The following is a 25,086-nucleotide window of genomic DNA, read 5'->3' as shown; positions in this document are numbered from 1 at the left end:
TAAATGCAGATATTGAACTTGCCATAGCTACCTCCTGTGGCAATGCATTCCAGATCTTAATCACTCTTACTGTAAAGTACCCTTTCCTAAATAAATGGCTAAAATGTTTTTCCTCCATGTGCAGATCATGTCCTCTAGTCCTTTGAGAAGGCCTAGGGACAAAAAGCTCATCCGCCAAGCTTTTATATTGCACTCTGAGGTATTTATACATGTTAATTAGATCCCTTCTAAGGCGTCTTTTCTCTAGACTAAATATTGTAGACAGACAATATTACTTGAGCACAGAAGAAACATGATAACTGTATGGGTAATATAATGTAGGAAAACACATTTTTATTAAATGTCATGTCAGAGTTTTATATCACTTTAAATTTGGGAGATTGGGCTTGGAAATCCAAGGATTTTTTAAAAGTGTTCTATTTGAACAATGTTTTCCAGTACTTTTCATGTCTGTCTAGTAGAGAATGGATAACACACATATTTATCAAGTCTGGCTGCAATAGGCTTCAGTGATTTCTTTTGTGTAGTTATAAACCACAGTCCTTCCATCATAAACGAACAAAGTGTGTGTGTGTACTTAGTCCAGTTACCTATTGCACTGAAAGAAAACAGACTGAGTGCGCTACCAATGTTAGCTTTACTGCATATAATGAACAGAGTAAGTAATGGTCTCTAGAAACATCACGGTTCTTTTTTGAGTTAGGTGGCTTCTACAGTATATCCACACTTTATTTGTGTTATGTAATTTCTAACTCTTCCGTTAAAGCCTTTGACTTGCCGTGTTTTTATTCATGACTCGTTTTACATTCACAACCCCATCGCGGTACAACAGACGTGAAGGAAAAAAAAATCATTAGGTTAGTTGCAAATAGCGAATGCAAACAGTGAAACTGGCCTATGGCTGTGCCATTATGTGATAACATGATTGTGTGCAGTGTTGTTATCCATTAGTAGTGTTTCTGTTTGATGTGGAGTACCACAATGAAAAGGTCATATACTTTTATCCTTCCTGACGGCTGGTTGGAGCAAGATGTATTCATTCAGTTCAATGTGCACAAATGTCTGCGAAGTTCCAAAGCTCTTAAGGTATTTTTTTAATTAGATATTTATATTTGAAGTAAAGATACAAACAAAACATATTTACTGATAAGGAAATAGTTGGCTTACATTGCAGCCACCTTATTCCTTACCACAAGGATGTTTAGCAGGACCTAAATCCCTCTTTGCTCTCACACTTTCATAATATCTTTGTTTCAGATGCTCTTCTTCTGTACACCTAAACATGCATTTGATTTCACAGATGCCCATAGTCAATGATTAAGACGACTTGACTGGCAGTTCAACATAGGGGAGAGGGATTCCCTGTTTAAAACGCCTGCCAGGGGCATTCCTGCAGGGTTTCCAGAGCTGCCATTGGGTAGCTCTCTCCCTGGCCACGCCCCCTGCTGCTTCCCCGCCTCCCTGCATGCTGGCTAGATAAGAGACAGTCTCTCATTCCAGCGTCGTGACCCAGAGGTCACAAAAGTGAAAGTGGGCTAGTGCAGCCCACAGAAGCTGTGGTTTGGCGGCCGCCTGATCCGCTGAGCCCCCTGGATCAAATAGCCCACGTTTTTTTAAATCTATGAGCCCACCGTGGGCTCTCTTTAAGGTGGCCACACACCAGTGCGTAATTACAAATCATGGCCCCCCAGCAAAACTTTGATGGGGCCCCCAATATTCACACTTTTTCCCTCGCCTGCCCCTGCTGACCCTCACAGTCTGGGATTCATCTTACAAGGGTCATAAAACAAGTGTGGACATCATAATCCTCGTGCCCATAAGAAGTGTAGCCACAAAAACGCCTGATCTGAAGGATTGACCCCTTTATCAGAGGGAGTAAATTTGTAATTGGAGCCCCCCACAGCGCTGGGCTCCCCTGCATTCGCAAGGGCTGCTCCCTTGTAGTTCTGCTCATGCTACACACCATACAATAAAAAGACCAGTTTTATACCCAATCTATAAAAATGATTGGTTGTATAAAAAAAAAATCGAACTTTTTTTTCTATTTGAGCAAGAAATCTGATAGAATTTCCCAATTTTTTCTATATAAGTTAATCGGGAGTGGTGGATTTTTCCAAACATTTTTTCAGAAAATTGAATGGTGTCAGTCAGTTTATTGAAGTATAGTCCCATGCAAGTTTTTCAGCGTTTCCAATCATTTTGTATCATAATTGGGTAAAAATTTAACACGTGTGTGATACACTGATATTGTTATAATCAATCAGAAACATTTATTGGAATTCTCAAATTGAGACACAGTGTTGAGAAACAAATCCAAACCTTTATTTTTATTATAATAATATTTTTCACAAGTAGCTAATCTTTTAGTTTTCTAACAAAATACAACGTTTTCTATCAAAATACATATACAGAGGTGGAAAACAATCCAACAAAAATAATGATCGTTTTGCAAATATCTCACTGTGTGCTTCTCTGATGAAATACAAAGCCAGAATAGTGAAACAAGCCAAAATAATTATTGTTTTACAAGTGCCTTGTTGTTTGCTTCTCTGACAAAATGTAGCAAAAAGTGTGAAACCAACCCAATTTAAAAAAAAAAAATTAATTTTTGTTTGAGTTTTGATGAAACGGGTCCATTTTAAAAAGATAATGCTGCAGTGCTAAATATGTACTAGTTAGGGTGGTATAATAAAAAGAAGATGCTCTGAACAAGACATGAGCATTTAATGTGGAAAACACAAAGTAGTGATCATGTCACTTTCTGTGCAATATACATTATTCTTGCAGCTCTCTGTACTTAGCGTGGGTAGCTAAAATTGTCAGATTGTCTGGTACATATGAGATCAATTACTGTCTTCCTGAATTTGCTATAAAATAAGCTATTATTCCATCAATTAAAACCCGGAGGTTATTTCCAAAATGCATATAGAACTTGGCATGCTTTGAATTGCTAATGTGTTTACAGTACAAAGAATGATTATCCTACTGAATCTTCTCTAATTCAATGAGCACTCTTTTTAAAACAGTATCTGTTGCCCATAGTAACTTCTGAGCGCATTTTTAAACGCTTGCGCTTTGAAAAACGCTTGGCTAATGTATTTGAATGTGATGGAGCGCACCAGAGCGACGAGCTTTTTCCCCATACGCAAACACAGGTCCTGCAGCATTTTTGCTGATTTCTGAGGCTATTCAGCCTCAATGTTAAAGAGAATCTGTACTGTGAAAATCTTACATAAATAAACGTACCAGCCTGTTGTCTTCTCCTAGCCCCCTCTGGGACATTTTCGCAGCTCCCGCTGCTTTCCTGGTGATAAAATCACTGTTTTATTCATTGTTTTTGTAAACAATCAAGATGGCCACCAAACAGGAAATACATCATCAGAGCAGGTCCCCATCTGCAGAAGCTCCTCTAAAATGTGACTTGATTGCTGGAATGTTACTCCCATGCTACATGTTACTCCAATCAGCGGGGAGGGAAGGGACGCAGGCGGGGAGCGGCACTATGGAGGAGGCAGAGGAGCGGTGAGAGTTACACTTCAGAGGTAAACAGCCGGCTGGTGACACACTGCGTGTTGCCAGCACTAGGGATGATCGGAACCAGAAAATTCCGTTCCGCCGGAAATCACGGATTCCATCAGTGTTAAATTCCGTCACTATGAAAATTCCACCGAATTTGTACGAAATTCCGCGGAATTCCAGATTCCGTCAGAAAAAAATTCATTTTCTCTCTCTCCTCCCAGAGGGAGGAGGGTCTCATCTTCCAGGAAATTGTAGTTTTTCAAAAGCCAGCTTACATACCATGTCTCAGTGTGTGGTAGGCAACTGACTTAACCGCTATACCACCAACAACACTACATGCTGAAGCCAGCCTGGCATGTACCATTGTGATATACCCAAGAGAAAAATTAGCTCTCTCTCTCTCTCTCTCTCTAGGACTTAATGCCATTGAACTGAACGTTCAGCTTAAAACCATCAACGGATACCTGCAGAATTTCACAGGCATTTTCGGAATTCTGCCAGATTGAAAAAGCAATTCCATTCCAACCAAACGGAACGGAATGAGCAATTTCCGCCTAAAAATTCTGGAAAATACAATTCCGCGGAAAGCGGTGACCATCCCTACTAGAGAGAGAGAGAGAGATGAATCTACACGGCTATCTGGGGTTCTCTTCGGACAACTGTTGAACACAAAAGGCAAGGCCATGCCTGGCTACAAATCCTTAAGCAAGCTAATTTTTCTCTTGGATTGATCATAATGGTACATGCTAGGCTGGCTTCAGCATGTAGTTTGTTGGTGGTATAGCGGTTAAGTCAGTTACCTACCACACACTGAGACCTGGGTTCAATTCCCAGCCATGGTGAGTTGGCTTTTGACATGCTACAAATCCTTAAGAACGCTACTTTTTCTCTTGGCTTGATCATAATGGTACATGCTAGGCTGGCTTCAGCATGTAGTGTTGTTGGTGGTATAGCGGTTAAGTCGGTTGCCTACCACACACTGGGACCTTGGTTCAATCCCCAGCCTGGGTTAAATTCCCACCCATGGTATGTAAGCTGGCTGTTGAAAAACTACAATTCCCTGGGAGATTAGAGAGAGGGAGTGAGAGAGAGTGAGAGTGAGTTTTAATTCTGGAAAATAAAACAATTTCTGCGGAATTCCGTTTTAGAGGTTTAGCAATTGACCTATTTCCGGCCGGAATCCAGCGAGCATCCCTAGCCAGCACAGCATTTTATTCATGGGGCACAGCAGAGCGCAGGGGGGAGACTGGGGGAAACAGTATAGCAACAGAGGCTGGGTATTATATGCAGACCCAGCCTCTGTGTGCTAATTGGATTCTTAGAACCCACCTTGGGTTCTCTTTAAAAGTTATTTTAAAGAGAATATGACAATTACCTCCTAGGAGATAACTCAGGAGAAAAAGTTAATTGCATATGGGCCCCAGGTCCTTATACACTTTTTCTCTCATTTTTTTCCCTAGGAGATACATTTTCATCTTCTATTTAAATTAAGTTTTCAGCCCTCTGCAATTTAAAAAGTACCAAAAATTAGGTGAAAATGTACTGTCAAATTTATTCTGTAATCTTTCCCATATTCTGTCATCTTTTATAAGGACATGTCATAACAATGCAATTGGATCACGTTTCAAGATTGGCAGGTTAAACAACTGTTGAGACAGATGACGAGGAAGTGGCAACTAGTTTGTTTGTGAACATGATCAGCCCATGATTGTGAATTACGAATTTAGTATGTGGGCTATGGAATCCACCAGCCAGTATATTGCTGTATATTCGAAGATTTCTGCTTTATCTAAAAACAAAGGTGTCTACACACTGACACCAATGTAGGTGGTCCTTGTAATTCAGTATCAGTAATGAAGTTGTTGAGGAGAATAGATGTAAACAAAGCGAGGCAAGTGTTGTAATCGTTTGTAATCTTTTGCCAAGCCACCTAATAGGAATTGCTTTTAAAGGGGTTCTGTGTGTGTGTGTGTGTGTGTGTGTGTGTGTGTGTGTGTGTGTGTGTGTGTGTGGGGGTGTGTGTTTAGGGGTTGAAAATAAAAATGGACACTTACCTGGGGCTTCTAATGGCCCCCTGCAGCTGTAATGTCCCATGCTGTCCTCCAACGAGCGGGGTTCTTCGGCCGCCAGTCCCGGTCTAAATCGTCGTCTGATCCAACTGCAGCAGCACATGGGAGCGAGCAAGAAAACTTCGTACTGCACCTGCGCAGTAAGCTCCCGATGATGCGGGAGTGAGCACTATACATCTTGTTAGACGAATATGGGACAGGCGGCAGGGAACCGAGGGTCGTAGGAGGATGGTGCGGGACATTACAGCTGCAGGGGGACGGTAGAAGCCCCAGGTAAGTGTCCGTTTTTATTTTCAACCCCCCCCCCCCACACACACACACACACACAGAACCCCTTTAAGGTAAGAAATAAGTAAGCATTGGGAATGAAAGTGTGAAGCGGAACTTATAGCGTTGCAAAGCTAGCGAAACAGTGATAAGATCTGCATAGTGGCACGCAGAATACAAATGAGAACTTGTATTTCTATTTTCCACCTGCAGTGCAGGGATGGGTTATCCAAAACAAGATCTGATCCCTAATTAAAATTCAGGTTACACGATGCGTAATATTTTAAACGTAGCCTGGCTTCACCCCGCCTCTATAATTATGTTTGTCATTTCAGTAATTAATTCTACATTAATCAGCATAAATTTATATTTATAAATCAAACTTTATTTTGTCAATAATGATACTCCAAATACTTATAACTTATTATAAGTATTTTGTTCGATAAATTGTCCCCCATGCACTGGCTTACACATGGTAACACAATCTTGACATACAGTATAATAAATCAGTTTTCATGCTGTTGATTAGCACACTAATATTTGAATTAGCTAGGCACTTCCTGTTGGATTGCAGCTCCACAAGGCGCTGTTTTGCATGGTACAGTCTTTTTAGTCTGTTTCATTTGCAAACACACAAGGACAGAATATTGATTTTGGGAAAGTACAGCTATTAGAAGTACAGCTATAATGAACAATTGCTAAGCAATAGCTTTGAGATATAATGAAATAGAAGAAGGAAATATCATCTGGGATTAGCTTGCTACTTAGTGAGTACAGACAGGGTTGGACTGGGACACTAAAGGCCCACAAGGAAAGCTTTAGCCTGGGGCCCGCTGCCCCCCCCATTTTGGGCTCACATATGCGTGTACTCTAGAAATGTTGCACTATATATATATATATATATATATATATATATATATATATACACCGTCTTTCCCTGAAAATAAGACAGTGTCTTATATTAATTTTTGCTCTAAAAGATGTGCTAGGGCTTATTTCAGGGGATGTCTTATATTTCTATTAGGAAGTGTCTCTCAGGAGAACATTTCCTGTTCCTTTGTACTGTCATGTTCACGGATTTGAAAGTATGCTACTGTAATGATCAGGCGCCTACTCTGTCATCCCTGCACACAGCTGATAACCTTGCTGTGTGCTGGGATGACAGATTCAGTGCCCGATTGGCACTGCACCACTGTGTCCCCACTTACTGTCTGCCTCTTCCTCCTCTTTAACTTCCACTAGGGCTTATTTTCGGGGTAGGGCTTATATTTTAAGCATGCTCAAAATTCCAGCTAGGGCTTATTTTCAGGGTAGGTCTTATTTTCAGGGAAAGAGGATAGATATATATATATATATATATATATATATATATATATATATATATATATATATACTGTATATGTATATATAAAAACACATGATTTTGTAGGACATTAGATTATGGTAGAGAATAGATTGTGAGCACTTCTGAGGACAGTCCCCAACAGGGAAATGTCCACATGTGGCGCGCGCAGTGCACCACAGCAAAAATAAATGGGTGTCACCACGCACTGGAACATGGACGTAGTCATGATGGGTCATGAGCAGACTTAAAAATACACAAAATAACAAAAAAAATACACAAAATAAGTAGCGGTGTTATTCACAGAGAGTAAGTCCGACCAGATACATTTTAGATAAAATAATCAAGTAGCTACATGCCTCATGATAATTCATCAAGTAGTCAAATGCCGCAAAAAAAAATTATTAAGTAGTCCAGTGCTGTCCAACTTCATGGGCATGGAGGGCCATTTTTTTTCCAGACCACATGGTGGAGGGCCGACCCACCAAAGAAAAAAAAATCTAGCAGCAGTTTCCCCACAAAATGTAACCAGATTGTCGGCAGATTTCCCCTCAAAATGCAACCAGATTGTCGGCAGATTTCCCCTCAAAATGCAACCAGATTGTCGGGTGATTTCCCCTCAAAATGCAACCATATTGTCAGCAGATTTCCCCTCAAAATTCAACCAGATTGTCGGCAGATTTCCCATCAAAATGCAACTAGATTGTCGGCAGATTTCCCCTCAAAATGCAACCAGATTGTTGGCAGATTTCCCCTCAAAATGCAACCAGATTGTCGGCAGATTTCCCTACAGAATGCAACTAGATTGTTGTCAGATTTCCCCTCAAAATGCAACCAGATTGTCGGCAGATTTCTCCTCAAAATGCAACCAGATTGTTGGTAGATTTCCCCTCAAAATGCAACCAGATTGTCGGCAGATTTCCCCTCAAAATGCAACCAGATTGTCGGGTGATTTCCCCTCAAAATGCAACCAGATTGTCGGGTGATTTCCCCTCAAAATGCAACCAGATTGTCGGCAGATTTCCCCACAAAATGGCAGATTGAAGAGCAGCACGGAGGGGGCAGTCTCCCCCCCTCCCTCTCTCACCTAGGGGCCCCCCCTTTCGCCGCTCCTCCCTCCAGGCTAGAATGTGCAGCGGGCGGCAGCGAGCGGGCAAAAACAGGTCTACTCACTATCTGTGGGGAAATCTGCCGACAATCTGCAAAGAGTTTGTATGTTCTCTCCATGTCTGCGTGGGTTTCCTCTGGGCACTCTGGTTTCCTCCCACATTCCAAAAACATACGGATAAGTTAATTGGCTCCCCCTAAAAAATTGGCCCTAGACTACAGTACTTACACTACATAATATAGACATATGGCAATTGTAGGGATTAGATTGTGAGCTCCTTTGAGGGACAGTTAGTGACAAGACAATATATATATATACACTGTACAGCGCTGCGTAATATGTCGGCGCAATATAAATACTAAATAATAATAATAATAATATTTCCTGCATCCCGCTCTGCCTTCCACTGCTCTGGTCTGGTCTTGTCTGCTGTCCAATCACGCTCTCACAGGAAGCACAGTGAGAGCGTGATTGGACAGTACAGCAGAGAAGACGAGACCAGAGCAGTGGCATGCAGAGCGGGAACCAGGAAGTAGTAAGTGGATTGGTTCCCCGCTCGCTGCCGCTCTGGTCTGCCGCCCGGGGGGATGCGTGGAAGGGGGGGCCCCCAGGTGAGGGAGCGGGGAGACTGCCCCCTCCCTGCTGCTCTGTGCCCGCCGCTGCTCCTCCTTCCTGCGCTGTGCCCCCTCCTGCAGTGCTCGGGGCCCCTGGGGGCCACAAAAAGGGAGGCCTACCGAGTACAGATGGATAGTTCTCCTAGCAGGATATAAGTAATTTCATGGATGAGTATGTGATCAGTTTGATCAGGAGTTCAGTCATCATCGCATAAATCTATATATTGCAAGTACTTATGGCAAACCTTATTTCAGCTCGCTAAATGTGTTTTATGTACACATAAACACACCACTTCACAGGGTTTCTAAAGGTGGCCATACACTTATAGATTTGCAGCTGATTCGACCATCAGATAGATTTCGACCTGGATCTTCCATCCTGTCAGATAGATCAAATCCATCGAAATCGAAATCCATCGAAATCGGCCACAAATCAATCGATCGATAGAAAGAATCAATTCTATAGAATTGATCGATCAAAGGCTGAAATCGACCAGTGTATGGGCCCCTTAACAGAAACTGGTAAACAGACATGTGACAGGCTGCTGCCAGTCAATAGATTAGGGTAGGTGATGAAAATGAAAAACAATGGCTGCTTCTCTGTGCCACAAATTACAGGAGCAGCAAGGTAGGGTTTCTGGGCATGCTGTTTTCCAAAGAGAGGTTAGTTCAATTTGAGCTAATTTTTATAGTTTGCTGTTTTAGAAATTCATAAATGGCCGCAATGGAAAATGTTCATAGCATTCACTTAAAAAAAAATTCTGCCATATTTATGGAAGAGGAATCTCCATTTTAAAGTTGTTTCCTTTAAGGTACATTCATAATGAATCTGTTGAGACGTGTATTGAAACCAAAATTTGTATCTTCCAATAAGGCACCCACCACAGCACCTCATCACCAGTCATTTGTGATGGGGCAGAATGTCTGGTAGCACAAAGTTTGCATTATTATGATGGAACTTGATGCACCGAGGCGCTAACGCGACAATGTGAATGGGCACATAGTGAAACCATTGCAGTGCATTGCTGTGCAATTAAAGCTTTGTTATATAACACACTGCAATGTGCAAAGTGTGAACACATTCTTTAAAGAGGAATTGTAACCAAGTATTGAACTTCATCCCAATCAGTAGCTGATACCCAATTTCCCATGAGAAATCTTCACCTTTTCTCAAATATATAATCTGTATGGCTGATATTGTAGTGAAACCCCTCCCACAGTATGATGTTATGGCCTAGTCATGACAGTTTCCTGTCTGTGAACCTTGTTGCATTGTGGGAAATAATTGCTTTTTTCCACTGCCAAGCAAGCAGTATCTTCCTCTGTGTATACATACATATATTTAAAAAACAACCTTCAAGCCTATCTCATTGTTAGTGGGTGTGTTTATAGATAATGGCAGTTGGTGTTGTCCATTTTGTTTTTTGTTTTCTTGTCTGCCATTAGTAAAGATGATGAAGTGCATGCTCATTGTGGAACACACAACATAAACAAATTACATGGCGAATATCAATCATTTACGATTACGAAGCCGGTAAAAAGAGTTATACAAAAGAAATGGATAGTTCAACCTTACCCAAAGTTCATAGTTCTTCGTATAAAACAAAGGGTGCTGCTAAAGGGAAGCCATTACCAAAGCCATTTTAGGTACGACTAAGGACCCAGTAGGGTCAGAAATGCATCAGATCCTGTGCTGCCATGCTCGGTGCTGTATTTTAATGGATGTCTAAAAAGGAGAATTAATTTTTTTCCAATGGAAGGAATGCAGAAAATTGTTTATGGATTCAAACGTTGGGCCAGTAAAAGGAAGGGCGATGCAAAAGGGCCCTTCATAAAAGCCTCGATTAGCAGCTTTGGGAGGAGATTTGAGCGGCCGGAGTCACCTGATAACATACCAGGCGCTGAGGTTTTCCACTATGCAAACTATGGCATTACATAGTGGGTGCGGAGTGCTCACTATATAATACTGCAATTTGCATATCAGGAAGCCTCCTCACCCACTATTTTATCAGGCAACTCCGGGTGGTATGGAGGTAAAGGCTTAGGCTTTGCGGTGGTAGTTAAGGGTTACGCGCCACCCGGGGGGTGTTAAGGGTTAGGCAACATCATGGGGGTTAAAGTGAACCAGAGCTGTCATGTAAAAAAGATTTGATACTCACCTGCGGCTTCCTCCAGCAGCATATGCACGTCTGAGTCCCTCACCATCCTCCCGCAGTCTGACATCAGCTCTGGTTTCCTTTAAGTGTTAAGCATAGGTAGGGAGAGGGTTAAGTGGTAGGCATCATTAGAGGGAGGTTTCTGTGTGAAAGTAGGTTTAGGTTAGCTCATGGTAAAATATTGGTAAAGATTACTGATATTTTACTATTGGAAGTAGAAGAATATTGGTAATTTTACTATATTCTATTAGTGGCAATCCCCTGCATCCTTTTTTCCAGGCACCTTTATTACATGTATGCATCATTTCTTGATCTAGTGTCTATTTTTTTACTTTTCACTTTGCAATTAAAGATGGCCTCAACTGTTCGTCTGCGGACAGTTCCCAGCGAATTTCCGCTGTTCACGTTCTTGGCAAACTGCAAACATATTGCTTGTTAGACCCACCCCCTATACATCATCTTGGAGCCAAACTTTGACCCCTTACCTCACAGTCAGCAGACACATGGCAGCCAATCAGTTAGCACCCCCTCCTTGATAGAGTTGGGTCGAACGGTTCGCCTGCGAACGGTTCCATGCGAACTTCAGTGGTTCGCGTTCGCGTCCCGCAGGCGAAGTTTTGCGGAAGTTCGGTTCGCCCCATAATGCACCATGAGGGTCAACTTTGACCCTCTACATCACAGTCAGCAGGCCCAGTGTAGCCAATTAGGCTACACTAGCCCCTGGAGCCACTCCCATCCTAATAAAAGGCAGGCAGCGGCAGCCATTAAGCTCACTCGTGTGCCTGCGTTAGTGAGAGCAGGGCGAGCTGCTGCAGACTGTCTCTCATAGGGAAATATTAGTTAGGCTTAGCTTGTTCCTGGCTGCATACCTGTTCTGTTCAGTGAGCCCACCATACCTGTTCTGTTCAGTGAGCCCACTGGATACCTGCATACCTGTTCAGTGAACCTGCCACTGCATACCTGTTCTGTGAACCCACCACTGCATACCTGTACTGTGAACCCACCACTGCATACCTGTTCAGTGAACCCACCACTGCATACCTGTTCAGTGAACCCACCACTGCATACCTGTTCAGTGAACCTGCCACTGCATACCTGTACAGTTCAGTGAACCCGCCACTGCATACCTGTTCTGTTCAGTGAACCCGCCACTGTATACCTGTTCTGTGAACCTGCCACTGCATACCTGCTCTGTGAACCCACCACTGCATACCTGTTCTGTTCAGTGAACTCGCCACTGCATACCTGTTGTGTTCAGTGAACCCGCCACTGTATACCTGTTCAGTTAACCCGCCACTGCATACCTGTTGTGTTCAGTGAACCCGCCACTGTATACCTGTTCTGTTCAGTGAACCTGCCACTGTATACCTGTTCTGTTCAGTGAACCCGCCACTGCATACCTGTACTGTTCAGTGAACCCGCCACTGTATTCCTGTTTAGTGAACCCACCACTGCATACCTGTTCTGTTCAGTGAACCCGCCACTGCATACCTGTTGTGTTCAGTGAACCCGCCACTGTATACCTGTTCTGTTCAGTGAACCTGCCACTGTATACCTGTTCTGTTCAGTGAACCCGCCACTGTATACCTGTTCTGTGAACCTGCCACTGCATACCTGTTCTGTGAACCCACCACTGCATACCTGTTCTGTTCAGTGAACCCACCACTTTATACCTGTTCTGTTCAGTGAACCCGCCACTGCATACCTGTACTGTTCAGTGAACCCGCCACTGCATACCTGTTCTGTGAACCCGCCACTGCATACCTGTTGTGTTCAGTGAACCCGCCACTGTATACCTGTTCAGTGAACCTGCCACTGCATACCTGTTCTGTGAACCCGCCACTGCATACCTGTTGTGTTCAGTGAACCCGCCACTGCATACCTGTTCAGTGAACCCGCCACTGCATACCTGTTCTGTTCAGTGAACCTGCCACTGTATACCTGTTCTGCTCAGTGAACCCGCCACTGCATACCTGTTGTGTTCAGTGAACCCGCCACTGTATACCTGTTCTGTTCAGTGAACCTGCCACTGTATACCTGTTCTGTTCAGTGAACCCGCCACTGCATACTTGTTGTGTTCAGTGAACCCACCACTGCATACCTGTTCAGTGAACCCGCCACTGCATACCTGTTGTGTTCAGTGAACCCGCCACTGCATACCTGTTCTGTTCAGTGAACCCACCGCATCAGTGCGCATACCTGTGCAGTTAAGTGAACCCACCTACCTACGTGAGTGATATACCACTCCGTGCATACCCGATATGGACAAAACAGGTAGAGGAAGAGGTAGTGCCAGAGCCAGAGGAAGGCCACCCGGCAGATCTGTGCGAGGTTGTGTAAATGTAATTTCGTGTGGACCTGGCCCACAGTACAGTGCTCGGAAGAAGGCACGTCCCATCACCTCCCAAGATTGTCAGGACGTGGTTGAGTATTTAGCGACACAGAACACCTCATCTTGCTCAGCCACCAGCTCTACTACTAGCACCACTTCCAGTGCATTTGACACTTCGCAAGAATTATTTAGTGGTGAAATCACTGATGCACAGCCATTGTTGTTACAGCCAGATGAATTTTCACCAGCTCATATGTCTGAGTTACGCAGCAACACTATGGATGTAACGTGTAAGGAGGATGAAGGACCTACTGATGGTGCATGTTTGGATTTTTCTGAGGCAAGCGAAACTGGGCAGGATGATTATGATGATGATGATGATGATACGGATCCTCTGTATGTTCCCAATAGAGGAGATGAAGAGGGGGACAGTTCAGAGGGGGAGTCAGAGAGTAGTAGGAGGAGAGAAGTTGCTGAAAGAAGCTGGGGCAGCTCTTCGTCAGAAACAGCTGGTGGCAGTGTCCTGCACCATGTATCGCCACCTATGTACAGCCAGCCAACTTGCCCTTCAGCATCAGCTGCTGAGGTCCCCATAGTGCCCACATCCCAGGGTGGCTCAGCGGTGTGGAAATTTTTTAATGTGTGTGTCTCAGATTGGAGCAAAGCCATCTGTTCGCTCTGCCAACAAAAATTGAGCCGTGGAAAGGCCAACACTCACGTAGGGACAAGTGCCTTACGAAGGCACCTGGAGAAAAGGCACAAAGAGCAATGGGATGGCCACTTGAGCAAAAGCAGCAGCAGCACACAAAAGAAAAGTCACCCTCCTTCTCCTCTTCCTCCTTCAGGTGCATCATCTGCTTCTGACGCTTTCTCCCTTGCACCTTCACAGGCACCCTCCTCCACTTCGCCTCTGCCCTTGAGCGCTTCCTGCTCCTCTACCCACAGCAGCAGTCAGGTGTCCGTGAAGGAAATGTTTGAGCGGAAGAAGCCAATTTCGGCCAGTCACCCCCTTGCCCGGCATCTGACAGCTGGCGTGATGGAACTGTTAGCTCGCCAGCTGTTACCATACCGGCTGGTGGACTCTGAGGCCCTCCATAAATTTGTGGCCATCGGGACACCGCAGTGGAAGATGCCAGGCCGCACAATTTTTCTAGAAAGGCCATAGCCCAACTGCACCGTGAAGTTGAGAGGCAAGTGGTGTCATCTCTTGCGAAGAGCGTTGGGTCAAGGGTACACCTGACCATGGATGCCTGGTCTGCCAAGCACGGGCAGGGCCGCTACATTACGAACACAGCACATTGGGTCAACCTGGTGAACGATGGCAAGCAGGGCGCAGCGGACCAAATTGTGACACCTCCACGGCTTGCAGGCAGGCCTCCTGCCACCTCCTCTCCTCCTGCTACATGCTCTTCGCTGTCCTCCTCCTCCTTGGCTGAGTGGCAGTTCTCCTCTCCAGCTACACAGCCCCAGCTCCGCAGGGCCTATGCTGCATGCCAGGTACGACGGTGTCACGCCATCTTAGACATGTCTTGCCTCAAAGCGGAGAGTCACACTGGAGCAGCTCTCCTGGCTGCTCTTAAGAAACAGGTGGATGAGTGGCTGACCCCGCACCACCTGGAGATAGGCAACGTGGTGTGCGACAACGGCAGCAATCTGCTTGCCGCTTTGCATATGGGGAAGCTGACACACATACCCTGCATGGCACATGTCATGAATCTAGTTGTTCAAAGATTTGTGTCAAAGTACCCTGGCTTAGCGGATGTCCTGAAGCAGGCCAGGAAGTTCTGTGGGCATTTGAGGCGGTCTTACACAGCCATGGCACGCTTTGCGGAAATTCAGCGGAAAAATAACTTGCCGGTGAGACGCCTGATTTGCGATAGCCCGACTCGCTGGAATTCGACCCTGCTCATGTTCTCCCGCCTGCTAGAACAGAAGAAAGCCGTCACCCAGTACCTCTACAACTACAGTAGAATGAAACAGTCTGGGAAGATGGGGATGTTCTGGCCCGACAACTGGACACTGATGAGAAATGCATGCAGGCTCATGCGGCCGTGCACCATCAGCGACTTGATTCCCTACGCTTACTTCTTGGAGCGTGCTGTGCGTAGAGTGGCGGATGAAGCTGCGAATGAGCGTGACCAGGAACAGTTAGGGCAGGAACAGGCATGGGACCAATTTTCATCAGACCCAGCTGTTTCCTCAACACCTGCGGTAGTACAGAGGGGGGAGGAGGAGGAGGAAGAGAAGTCGTGTGCAGAAGACGAGTCAGACTCAGAGGATGATGAGCAAGGTGTTTCTTTGGGGGAGGAGGAGGAGGGGACGGCGGCAGGAGAACAAACGCAGCAGGCGTCGCAGGGGGCTTGTGCTGCTCAACCTTCCCGTGGTATTGTTCGCGGCTGGGGGGAGGAGGTTGACTTACGTGACGTCACTGAGGAAGAGCAAGAGGAGATGGATGGTACATCTGGATCTGACTTTGTGCAGATGTCGTCTTTTATGCTGTCCTGCCTGTTGAGGGACCCCCGTATAAAAAACCTCAAGGGGAATGAGCTGTACTGGGTGGCCACACTACTAGACCCTCGGTACAGGCACAAAGTGGCGGACCTGTTACCAACTCACCTGAAGGTGGAAAGGATGCAGCACATGCAGAACAAGCTGTCAACTATGCTTTACAATGCCTTTAAGGGTGATGTGACAGCACAACGCCAGCAAGGTACCACTGCCACTAATCCTCCTCCCGTGTCCACGCTGTCAAAGACAGGACGCTCCAGCGATCTCATGGTGATGTCGGACATGCGGACGTTCTTTAGTCCAACGCCTCGCCGTAGCCCTTCCGGATCCACCCTCCACCAACGCCTGGAACGGCAGGTAGCCGACTACCTGGCCTTAAGTGTGGATGTAGGCACTGCTGTGAACAGCGATGAGGAACCCTTGAACTACTGGGTGCACAGGCTTGACCTGTGGCCAGAGCTGTCCCAATTTGCCATCCAACTTCTCTCCTGCCCTGCCGCAAGCGTCCTGTCAGAAAGGACCTTCAGCGCAGCTGGAGGCATTGTCACTGAGAAGAGAAGTCGCCTAAGTCACAAAAGTATTAAGTACCTCACCTTTATCAAAATGAATGAGGCATGGATCCCGGAGGGCTGCTGCCCGCCCCAAGACTAAGTCAGTCCCCGCACACACAGCATCTCTGCCTGCACGCCGTGTGACTGGCTGCCTGGCCTGCCCCAAGAAGACTAAGTCGCTCCCAGTCCCTCCACACAGCATGTCTGCCTGCAGGCCGCTTGACTACCTTCTCCGCCACCACCAACAGGGTCCGGGACTCCAGGCGGATTGCTGAATTTTTTAGGCTGCTGCTAGCAGCGGCCGCTATACTAATTTTTCTGGTGCGTGTACATGACTGCCTAATTTTTCTGGCTGCACTGCGGGCAGCTGCAACAACAAAAGAAAAGGCATGTACATGCGCCCATTCCCCCTCGTGATCATTACCTTGCCGTGGTGAAGGGGCTTGCGTATCACAATGAAGCAATGACCGGCGCCTAGATGAGTGTCTCGGGGGGCACACCCACGATAATAAGGTTGTTGCCTCATTGTGGTCAGACCAAATTTGATCAGCTGGACAGTCACTGTTCTGTCATTCAGCTACATCAGCCAGGCGACCATATGGGCTGTAAAGCCACCAAAACCTGCACTCTCGCCATGGTGCGAACCAGTCCAGCACGGCCGGCACTACACAAACAGCTGTTTGCGGTGCGTTACACGGTGAGTTTGGTGTGTCAGTGTGAAGCAGTACCTTAATTACACTACCTGATTGATGTATACACATGCAAGATGTTTTAAAGCACTTTAGGCCTGTCATTTAGCATTCAATGTGATTTCTGCCCTTAAAACGCTGCTTTGCGTCAAATCCAGACTTTTCCCTGGGACTTTTGCCATGTATCCCACTCCTCCACCTGGGGGTCCAGGTGTTAGACCCCTTGAAACATCTTTTCCATCACTTTTGTGTCCAGCATAATTTTTTTTTTTCAAAGTTCGCATCCCCATTGAAGTCTATTGCGGTTCGCGAACTTTTACGCAAACCGAACCTTACGCGGAAGTTCGCGAACCCGGTTCGCGAACGTCAAATCAGAGGTTCGGCCCCACTCTACTCCTTGACCCCCACCCCCTATTAAAAAGCAGTTGTGGTGACCATATTGGAGTCATTCTCTGCTGGCTCCTGACTGTTAGTGAGAGCAGGGTCAGGCTTGGTGCAGATAAATAGGGAAAGCATTAGCTAGCCTTGTGTTCTTGTTACTCACTTGCTGTGAAAGCACCTTAAACAGCCCTTTTGAGGGCCAGTACATCGGTCTCCTGTGTTTTTCTTTGTGTGTGACACTCCACAGCCCACTGGCACCCAGAGCTGTATACAATTAAAAACATTCATAAATAGTTACCTTAGGGACTGAACTTTTTTTAATATGTATGTCAAGAGGGTATATTACTGTTACTTTATAAATTATGGGCTTGTAATTAGGGATGGATGCAAAACTGAAAAAAATGCACCTTTATTTCCAAATAAAATATTGGCGCCATACATTGTACTAAGGAAAAATTGTAAGTGTTGCAATAATCAGGACAAATGGACATTAAAATGCGCATTAAAATGCGTGGGTTTTAATTATGGCAGCATGTATTATTTTAAAATTGTAATGGCCAAAAACTGAAAAATAATGAATATTTTCTATTTTTTTCTCATTTTTCCTGTTAAAACACAGATAAATAAAATAATTCTTAGCAAAAAGTAACCCAGAAAGCCTAATTAGTGGTGAAAAAAACAAGATATAGATTGTTTCGTTGTGATAAGTAGTAATAAAGTTATAGGCGAATGAATGGAAGGAATGCTAACAGGTGAAAATTGCTCTTTTGTTTTTGTTGTTTTTTTAACCACATGAGGACCACGGATTTACACCCCCCTAGTGACCAGGCAATTTTTCACAATTCAGCACATTGCAGCTTTAACAGTGTATTGCACAGCCATACAACTTAATACCCAAATGAATCTCACCGCCTACTCTTGTCACTAGTAGGGCTTTCTTTTGGTGGTCTTTTTTCTTTTGGGGTTTTTTTTAATAATTACTATAGTTTTCCCTCCCCCCCCCCCCCCCCTAAATTGACCCTAGGCTGCGATCCATAATTGTCCCTCTGTCAGGCTTGTCTGGCTAATAGCTATTGGTCAGACTGTATGTTCATATGACTGACCTATAACCCAGCCCTAACACCTGCATACACTCCTGCCTAACAAAAACTACACAACCCTGCAGGTAGATGTAGCATACAACCTGGCATATAGCTTTCACCAAAAACACAGCAAGGAATTGCAGATACAGTATAACTGAATAGTCACCTGAGGCCTATGGGCTGAGGCATTTCAGATGAAAGTATAATTACAATACAGGTGCAAGGTCAGACAGTCTGGGATCAGGGCAGGCAGCGTTCATGTGAGGTCCTTAAAGCGGATCTGAGATGAAAAACTAACTATAACAAGTAACTTGTCTATATATCTTATCTAAAGTTTAGATAGTTTACACAGCAAATCTAGCTGCAAACAGCTTTAATAGAAAATTATTATTTCTTCCTGTGATACAATGACAGCAGCCATGTTGTTTTTTAAACATTACACAGAGGCAGGCTTATCTGTATCTTGAGCACTCAGCCTGGGAAAAAACCTGATCCCCCCTCCTCCCTTCTCCCCTCTGCCTCTGAAATCAATGGCTAATAACACCTCCTCCTCCTCCAGCCCAGACTGAGCTCCCATGAGCCCTTGCTACTGCCAAAGCTCTCTGAAAACCCGTGGGCATGGTTTATTTAGTTTATAGGGAGTTAGAGCATTAAAACAAAACAAAAAAAAGTATTTGGCTTGAGGAATGCCCTATAAACAATAGGAAAGGAACACAATTATGCAATGAGTAAAAGTTCACCTCGGATCCCCGTTAAACAATCCGAGGTTTGGCAACAGGGAATCCAGTAGATGCAGGGTCAGGGACAAGCCAGGTCAATACCAGAAGATCAGAAGAAGAGTATTCAGGTTCAATCCGGGTCGGCAACAAAGTTTCAGATCTGCAAGAAGCTTGGTCAAGAAGAGACAGAATATCTGCAGCAAGACAAGACACTTGGTGTGAGTACAATCTCAGCTACAAGCCCAGCATAGGCTATCATGGGCCAAGACTGAGTGCGCTCACCAGATACAATTTGTTTTGTTAACAGCCTGCCAGCCGGGATCAGGGGCTGACAGGCTGATCATGGAGCTCTGCTAAACCCTATTTAAACGACCTGACACCGATCGACATTACGCGGTACTGTAGCTGCCTCCCGCCGCCGATCAACGTTAGTCGGTCGGGAGGGGGTTAAAGAGAGTCTGAAGCGAGAATAAATCTCGCTTCAAAGCTCATAGTCAGCAGGGGCATGTGTGCCCCTGCTAAAACGCCGCTATTCAGCGGCTAAACGGGGGTCCCTTACCCCCCGAAATCCACTCCGAGCAGCGGGGGATCTCTTCCGGATTGAGGCAGGGCTAACCGCCGCAGCCCTGCCTCACGCGCGTCTGTCAGCGCGTATCTCCGCCTCTCCCCCGCACCTCTCAGTCTTCCTTCACTGAGAGGGGCAGGGGAGAGGCGGCGATGCGCCGCTGATAGACGCGCTGTGAGGCAGGGCTGCAGCCGTTAGCCCTGCCTCCAGCAGCAGCAAAATCTACGACCAAGTTGGTCATAGATTTTGCAGAGGGGGATTTGGGGGGTCAGGGACCCCCGTTTAGCCGCGGGATAGCGGCGTTTTAGCAGGGGCACACATGCCCTTGCTGACTATGAGACAAGAAGTGAGATTTATTCTCGCTTCAGTGTCTCTGTAAGAAGAAAAATCCTTGGAGGTGAAGTGGTTAACATTGCTTTGCAAAACAAGCACAATTTTTAATGAAATTTTGACTTGATAAGCAAGCAACATCTTGATATAAAAGCACAGAACATATGCGTGTGGCACGTCATCGCAAATGAGCCAATGGCTCTTCTCCCTTTGACTCTGCAGCATTGTACTTAGAGTGTAGGGACTGTACAATGACACATTTCCATGAAATCCTCAAAAGTAGACAAAAGCAATTGTCATTGGATAAGTTCTTTGTTAAAGCCACACAAAAAATAATAGATTGGGGTGAGCCAACACATAGGAATGATTCTATTGGTTATAGAGAAAGTCTTTTTTAAAATGTTTACTTTATATAATACAGTACTTTATATTAAATATTTTTCTATAATGTTTTGGATTGTGGAACGAATTATCTGATTTCCATTTTTCCTTATGGGGAAATTTGCTTTGATGTATGAGTGCTTTGGATTAGAACCATGGTACTGGAACTTATAATACTTGCAAACAAAGGTACCACTGTAGTTCCATTTCTCTCTGCAGTGAGTTTCATTCATGTAGCTAGAACTAGGCAGATTTCCAGGGAATTATCAATGCCAGACGTCTGATTACAGTCCATGTTCAGCCACACCCAGTTGCAACTTCCTGCAGCAAGCCTCTGAGCTAAGAGATGATCAGCCAGGGAGGAGGTACACTTGTAGTAATAATTGCAGCAATCTATGCAAAATAAATCAGTAAGATAAAAAATAAATAAAAAAATAGAAAAAACAAGCACATAAACACAGGTAGGTACGGTAAGTGTTTTCAGGAAAATGGAAGTATACTTCAAACACGTATTTATGTTTTGATTGATGCAACTGGTACAAAATAATAATGTTTTAATAAAAAATAGGATTTATTTGATTTTTGTCTCTTTTGTAGGTGCTGTATAATATTTTTATATCCTTCACACAAATGCTTACCTATGAAACCATCGAGTTAGTAGACGTTTTTGCTGGAGTAGGGCGTTTCTTCATGGTTGGCATTGGTGGTGTGTTCTTTGGGATCATATTTGGATTCTTGGCTGCTTTCATCACACGATTCACCAAGAACATAACGTCTATTGAGCCTCTTCTTGTTTTCATGTTCAGTTATCTGTCCTACCTGACTGCAGAGGCCTTCTACCTCTCCGGCATCTTGGCGTAAGTACCTCTCGGCAATTTGTATTCCAGGTATTATTTCCACATTATTTATTCTAGACACTAACAGAAACAAACACACAAACATGTTTTATTTAGTGCAGGCTGCATAATGTCTTGTGCCCTAAACATAATTGGTTTTTATTTTTCTCTCTTACTTTTTTTTAATAACTTTACTACCACCAGACAGCGGTGATTGAAAATCTATGCCGTTTGTTCTGCTCGGTCTCACCATTCCCACCTGTCCTCATCGCTGCACCCGCTCATTCTGCTGTCACGCTGACAGCAGAGCTTCCATATATCGGGCAGGAGCCAATTTAATTGGTTCCTGACTCCGTGATTGCTGTGAGCCAAACACAGCAGTCGCAGTTCTTAAAAGGGCATAGATGGCTCTGGTCTTAAAGTGGTTAAGCAATTTTTCATATTTCATATTTATCTTCATGGGCATCAGCATCTGGAGTCATTATATTTATGTATTTAACACAGCATGACAGCTTGTGCCATGACTATGAAGAAATATATAGAAGAAAACATCTCCAAGAATTCAAGCACCACCATTAAATACTTTATGAAGATGATGAGCAGCGTGAGCGAGACCCTCATATTTATTTTCATGGGCGTCAGCACAGTTGGGAAAAACCATGAATGGAATTGGGCTTTTGTCAGCTTCACTTTACTATTTTGTCTGATCTGGAGAACTCTGAGTAAGATGTTTATATCAATACAAATATTATCAGAAAATGCAAAATACAAGGCTGTTAGGCTCTACTATGGTGTATATACTGTACAGTAACCAAGAAAAACAGGAAGGAAAATGAGCTTGTACCATTGTTTATTTCATAATTTTATGACTGATTTACTAAATCATCCCAGGGTCAGATAATTTGGGCAGATACACAGGGTTCAGCAAGAAAAGAGTATTTATTAGTACAAGTGAAACTCAAAAAATGAGAATATTGTGCAAAAGTCCATTTATTTCAGTAATTCAACGTAAAAGGTGAAGCTAAACTAGGTGAAATAGGAATCCATTGCAGGTGTTTTGGATTCATTAGCTGATCAGAGTCTGACACTTTGAGCCTAGAATATTGAACATTTTCACAATATTTTTATGGTCTTAGATTTTGATTTTGGGGTTTTCATAAGCTGTAAGCCATAATCATCAGAATTATACCAAATAAAGGTATTTTTCATATATTACCTTGTAGTGCCCAGGGTGTACTTTGGGTGTCGGAGTTCTGCTACAGTACAGGTGAACTCCACCTATTGGCCTAGTGATGAGGTAACTGAAATTGGCGTGGGGGTTGGGGTGGCAGAAGGTTTTTGTATAGGTGTAGGGCTAGTAATATGTACAAACAGAATAATAAGGTAGTAGCTGATCACATTTAATGCTATTTTTCTTACAATGCAGGTGTTTTTCTTCTATTCCCGATCTTAAACCGTTTTCGGACGTACCCGTTTACGTTAAAAGACCAAATCATCATTGCGTACAGTGGTTTACGAGGTGCCAGCAGCTTCTCACTTGTATTTTTGTTGCCTATTCTTTTATTTCCAAGAAAGAAAATGTTCATCACTTCAACAATAGTAGTTATATACTTTACAGTGTTTATTAAGGTAAATTACTATTGGGGATATCCTTGCTTTAACATATGGGCTTTAGTATGTTTTTGGGATGTGAATGGAAACTTGGAGTGCCTGGCAATAACCTACACAAACATGGGGAGAACATACAAACTCCATATCCAGTAGATCATGTCTTGGCCTCAGGCCTGGATTTACATCACAGGAGCTTTTAGGCACAGATGTCCTGGCACCTTAGATTTTGCCATCCATGAACCTAAAACCTCCCACCAAACTGCACCACAAGTGTGCTGGCTGTCCCAACCGTCACTTCTCCCTTACTTCCCTTGCCGGTCATAGGTAGCTAAGGTGCCCCTTAGTATTATGTAGCCAAAGGTACCCTCAGTATTAAACGGGAACTTCAGCCTAAACAAACATACTGCCATTAAGTTACATTAGTTATGTTAATTAGAATAGATAGGTAATATCATTTTTTACCCACCCTGTTTTAAAAGAACAGGCAAATGTTTGTGATTCATTGGGGCTGCCATCTTTGTCATGGGGGCAGCCATCTTTTTGGTTGAAAGGAGGTGACAGGGAGCATGAGACACAGTTCCAACTGTCCTGTGTCCTGATAACCCCTCCCAGCTGCACGCGCTAGGCTTCAAATGTCAAATTCAAAATGTAAACAAAAAAAAAATTGCACCAAAACAGCAGAACGAGAACAACAACATCAGAAATCCCATCATGCTTTGCACAGCATCAGGGAAAAAATGCCCGGGCAGTTTTCTTTTGTGCAGCTAAAAATGATACTTGTATAAGAGAAACAAAGTTCTGATGCTGTGAAACTGTTAAAGAAAACACCAAGCCTTTTCAGTGCTGCTGAGTTGATTTTTAGTCTGGAGGTTCACTTTAAGTGGCCAGAGATGTCCCTAAGTATAAGGTAACTAGAAGAAACTCAGTATTAAGTAGCTGGAGGTGCATCTGAAGCGAGATGTCAGTGGAATGCAGAGAGCTAGGAGGTGAATAACCTCTCATTTATACTCTCATCAGGACTCTGCATTGGGAAGGAGAGAGGGAGGCACTCGCGGAGGGGAATGAGTCGCCTTTCCATCATCAGGGGCCTGTAGGCATGTGTCTACAGTGCCTTATGGTAAATCTGGCACTGCCTGGCCTGGACTTTAACTAGGATTTCTAGCTCTGCAAGGCAAGGGAGCCATTCACTACACTCTCATATTCTGAACAAATATTGCCTGTCTACGTGTAGATTGACTGACACTGTCAGACAGGAATGCCAAAGTTTCCTGCCAGTCAATAGATCAGTGCAGAGAGTTTAACTGCAAACTCTGTTTGGTGTACTGTTGCAAATAGAGGCAAACTGAGCTTAGTGTTAATCTTAGAAATTCTCAGCTGGCTTTAAATTGAAATGGAAAGATCATTTTTAACCACTTGCCGACCGCACACTCATACCGTGCGGCGGCAAAGTGGTAGCTGGAGGACCAGCGACGCAGATCTGCGTCGCCAGGTGCCTCCCTAATTAATCAGGAAAGGCCGGTCACGCGAACGGCTGTTTCCTGTTAGATGACGGAGCGCATGTCTCCTTTGTGTACATTGAACGGCGCTGCTGCGCAGCAGCGCCGTAAGGCACATCGGCGATCCCCGGCCAATCAGCGGCCGGGGATCGCCGCCATGTGACAGGGGACATCCTGCCACAGGCTGCACAGGATGAATAGCGTCCTGTGCAGCGCGGATCACCAGGGGGGAGAGGTAGGAGAGGGAGGGGGGAATTTTGCCGCGGAGGGGGGCTTTGAGGTGCCCCCCCCCCGCAACATGCCTGCCGACCGGAGCGATCAGACCCCCCCTGCACATCATCCCCATAGGGGGGAAAAAAGGGGGCGATCTGATCGCTCTGCATGCCACCTGATCTATGCTGGGGGCTGCAGAGCCCACCCAGCACAGATCACAAAAAACAGCGATGGTCCTTAAGGGGGGGTAAAGGCTGGGTCCTCAAGTGGTTAATAACAGTAAACCATGAAAACATTTTTTAAAACATTTTGCCGCA

The 25,086-nt window shown here is 44.6% G+C and overlaps 1 protein-coding gene and 1 long non-coding RNA gene across 3 annotated transcripts in view; one reads left to right on the top strand and one right to left on the bottom strand.

The window, feature by feature from the left end:
• Window positions 1–25,086, top strand: part of SLC9A4 (solute carrier family 9 member A4) — a 75,931-nt gene that overhangs the window by 16,133 nt on the left and 34,712 nt on the right. The window contains exons 3-5 of the mRNA XM_068265287.1: window positions 21,211–21,470; window positions 21,954–22,171; window positions 22,876–23,078. Coding sequence (XP_068121388.1) covers window positions 21,211–21,470; window positions 21,954–22,171; window positions 22,876–23,078 — 681 coding nt within the window. The remainder of the gene's footprint in view (window positions 1–21,210; window positions 21,471–21,953; window positions 22,172–22,875; window positions 23,079–25,086) is intronic.
• LOC137544238 (uncharacterized) overlaps window positions 20,733–25,086 on the bottom strand; it is a 78,089-nt gene continuing 73,735 nt past the window's right edge. For both annotated transcript variants that reach the window (XR_011025792.1, XR_011025793.1), the window contains exons 3-4: window positions 21,252–21,530; window positions 20,733–21,006 (exon numbers count right to left, since the gene is read on the bottom strand). This is a non-coding gene — a long non-coding RNA (uncharacterized lncRNA). The remainder of the gene's footprint in view (window positions 21,007–21,251; window positions 21,531–25,086) is intronic.

Source organism: Hyperolius riggenbachi, chromosome 2, assembly GCF_040937935.1.
Source record: "Hyperolius riggenbachi isolate aHypRig1 chromosome 2, aHypRig1.pri, whole genome shotgun sequence".
Classification (NCBI taxonomy): domain Eukaryota; kingdom Metazoa; phylum Chordata; class Amphibia; order Anura; family Hyperoliidae; genus Hyperolius; species Hyperolius riggenbachi.
This window is presented reverse-complemented; position numbering and strand designations above follow the sequence as displayed.